Source organism: Nicotiana tabacum, chromosome 2, assembly GCF_000715075.1.
Source record: "Nicotiana tabacum cultivar K326 chromosome 2, ASM71507v2, whole genome shotgun sequence".
Classification (NCBI taxonomy): Eukaryota; Viridiplantae; Streptophyta; class Magnoliopsida; order Solanales; family Solanaceae; genus Nicotiana; species Nicotiana tabacum.
In genome coordinates, this window is record NC_134081.1 from 127599743 (window position 1) to 127602914 (window position 3172).

General features: G+C 32.9%; 1 protein-coding gene across 1 annotated transcript; it reads left to right on the plus strand.

The window, feature by feature from the left end:
• Positions 1-1170: 1170 nt before the first annotated feature.
• On the plus strand, positions 1171-1911 carry LOC107813775 (uncharacterized). The gene has a single exon (XM_016639083.1). It carries the CDS (start codon positions 1171-1173, stop codon positions 1909-1911), a length of 741 nt encoding a protein of 246 aa, XP_016494569.1.
• Positions 1912-3172: the final 1261 nt, after the last annotated feature.

The following is a 3172-nucleotide window of genomic DNA, read 5'->3' on the forward strand; positions in this document are numbered from 1 at the left end:
AATCATTATTAATTAAATAGTGACAAAGACTACAACAGGACCGCTGTCTCATACTTTGCATCTTCCTTCTTTTTTCTCACTCCTCCTAATTACAAATTCTAAGACACAGATCTCTATATGGGAAACTGCACAAGTAATTAGAGCAAATGCAAATTAAGAATTTTAATTTGATTAATATTTAAGTTGAATTATTCTAATTATAAAATAATAGATTTAGAATTTAATATGTATTATAATTATAATTATATAACGTTACACAATATGCAAGATACTAAACTCAGTTGAAAGCAACGATGATGTAAATTAATAAAGTATAAACTTGGGGCTTGAAAAGCATGCTACCAATATTTATGTTTTGCATGCGTGATAAAGAGTTGGTTTGGTTTAATTTACTAGTTGAATGAGACTCCAAAGCCACGAATTCTTATCCTAAATTCCTAATGATACCTGAAGGAGTTTTTTAATAACATAATTAGGAGAATCCGAGGTCGCCCCTGCGCCCAATGCCATTTAGAGTTTTATTAACATTTGATAGAATTATAATGAAAATTTTACACTATTATTACCGTAGTTTAACCTCTTATAATAGATAAATTTACTATTTATCATAATTTCCTGTTTAAAAAAAATTGGCATAATTCGGAGTACGATGGTCAAACTACTTAACTTTGACTGTGAATTTGGACATAGATTCTTCAAGTTTTTGAAAATAAAATTTATATTTTTGGAAACTACATAAAAAGTATTATAAGTCATAATAATTTATAATTCAAAATATTTATAAAATATTTAAGAAAAATATGGTCAAAAAACAAGCTCGTAGACTTTCCAAATAGTAATAGTCCAACCTTTACATATTTAATAAATGGAGTTAATTAAACGACCTAACTTAATTATTAAACCCTTCCAAAAAAAAAAAAAAACAATAGGATTAAAGAAGGCACTTGACTCATTCAAGGTAGCATTTGATATTGTACCACATTTTAGCCACATGCTTTGTCTATAAATTTAACTATCTTCTTAATTCCCCGTTACTACTACACATTCACCCTATAAATAGAAACTCTTCTCCCCTTGGTTGCAAGTTGGAACCCTAACTAGCTCTCTCATCTTCCTCCTTTGCCTCAACTTATAACACACAAAACCAGTGTCATTATATTGTAATAAACCATGATTGAATCTCTGTCCAGTTGGTTCACTCCCACTGTTCTTTTCTGCGTTCTAAACCTCATGATTGGTATTATTCTCATTTCTTCTAGCATCAAGAATGACAAAAAACAACAATACACTGAAGATAATAACTTACCTCAACTCCCCCGAACTCCATCTTTATTACAGCGTGTTAGGTCTGTAAATTACTTCTCTTTCGTCCCTGAGCCATTTAATTCCCCTTTAACTACTCCTCATTTCGCCGACAACTCTTCACCTCGACTCGACTACAGTCCCTCTTTGCTTCAGCGAATCCGGTCCATCAACTTCTCTTTCTCCCGGTCCGAAAAACTCAGCCCGTTTCCGTCTCTGGACCAATACGCCGGCCCAGCTGATGAAAACGCACCTCAGACGGTTGAAGCTGTAACTGAAGAAGAAGAGGGTTTGGAATGTCACGTGATGAGAAGTAAATCTACCACGTGCGCGGAAACTACGTTAATGAAGAAGTTGGCTAGTGAGGAAATTCTGGCAGCGGTGCAGAAGGAGGAGGAAGAGGTGGTGGTGGTTCGGCAGCGGCCGGCGACGGTGAGGGAGAGAAAGCAGGGGAATCGTAAGACGAAGAAGTCGTTGGGCCGGGATGATGAAGCTGTAGATAGGAAAGCTGATGATTTTATTAGCAAGTTTAGGGAGCAGTTGAAGATGCAGAGAATTGATTCTATTCAAAGGTATAAGGAAATGTTAAACAGAGGTGTGTCCATTTAGGACAATTTTCTCCTTGTTTTATCCTAATTTCATGTATGGCAAATCCATGTGGTTTTCTGTCAATTCAAAAGTAAAGACGATTTGGTTGTTGCATCTCACTTAGTTGAGTGAAGTTAAGTGGTTATTCTTTTGTTATTTTGATATGAGAAAAACAACTGATAAGTGATAAAATAATTTTAATGTTTAGATGATGCTGCCCAAGAAAATAGAAATTAATTCTTAGTTGGATTGTAAGAACAGCCTTTTGGGTTTTGAAAAAGGTAAATTACCAGACAGATTTCACCTTCAAAATCTTGTCAAACGACCTAGATTCCGGAAAACATTAGTCCAAGCACAGAATATTCTCCTTTTAGGGTATGTTTGGTACCAACGTTTTTCAATGTTTAAATGTTTTGAAAAATATTTTTTCAACTAATTCCCCTCCAATTGAAGGAAAATGCCAAAACTATTTTGCAAGCTTCCCCACGCTATTCCTCATCCCCTCCAACCCCCACCTCCACACCCCACCTACCTACCCACCCTACCTCGTCCCGTCCCCACCCTCACCCTCGCCCTATCCCTCACCCCACCCTAAATATAAAAATATTATTAATAGTATTTTCTTTTGATAGTTTTTTTTTTTCATTTCAACATATGAGTATTTTCTTAAAATGATATAAATTTTTTTTTTATTTTAACAAAAAATTTACTTTCTTTTGTAGACAGTATTTTTTTTCATTTCAACAAAAAAAAGTATTTTCTTTTATGCATGATGTAGAAAAAGTTTTTTTCTAATTTCAACAAAATGAGTATTTTCTTTTCATGATGTATAAAAAGTATTTTTTTTTATTTTAACAAAAAAAAGTATTTTCTTTTCATGATATAGAAAAAGTTTTTTTTTCATTTCAATAAAATTACTACTTTATTTTCATGTTATAGAAAGACTATTTTCTTTTTTAACCAAAAAGAGAGTATTTTTTTTTAGTTATGGAGCACAAATTTCAACGTTACTTTTGCTTTAAACATTAGTTCTTTTTGGTTTGTGTGAATTTTGAGATGAATAATTAAATTTTTGAAGAAAATATAGTCCTAAAAACATTGGGTATTGGGGAGAGCAAGGATACATGGGGACTTGGGGGAAAGGGGGTGAGTAGACCAGCATAGAAAAATATTTTCTACTCTCTAATCAAACACTAGAAAATATTTTTTTCGAAAAAAGTTTTTCAGACATCAACCAAATAAGGAAAAATAAGTGATAAAATCACTCATTTTCCATGAAAAC

Excerpts from the sequence above, each read along its gene's own strand:
- LOC107813775 (XM_016639083.1), top strand. The coding sequence starts at position 1,171 with ATGATTGAATCTCTGTCCAGTTGGTTCACTCCCACTGTTCTTTTCTGC.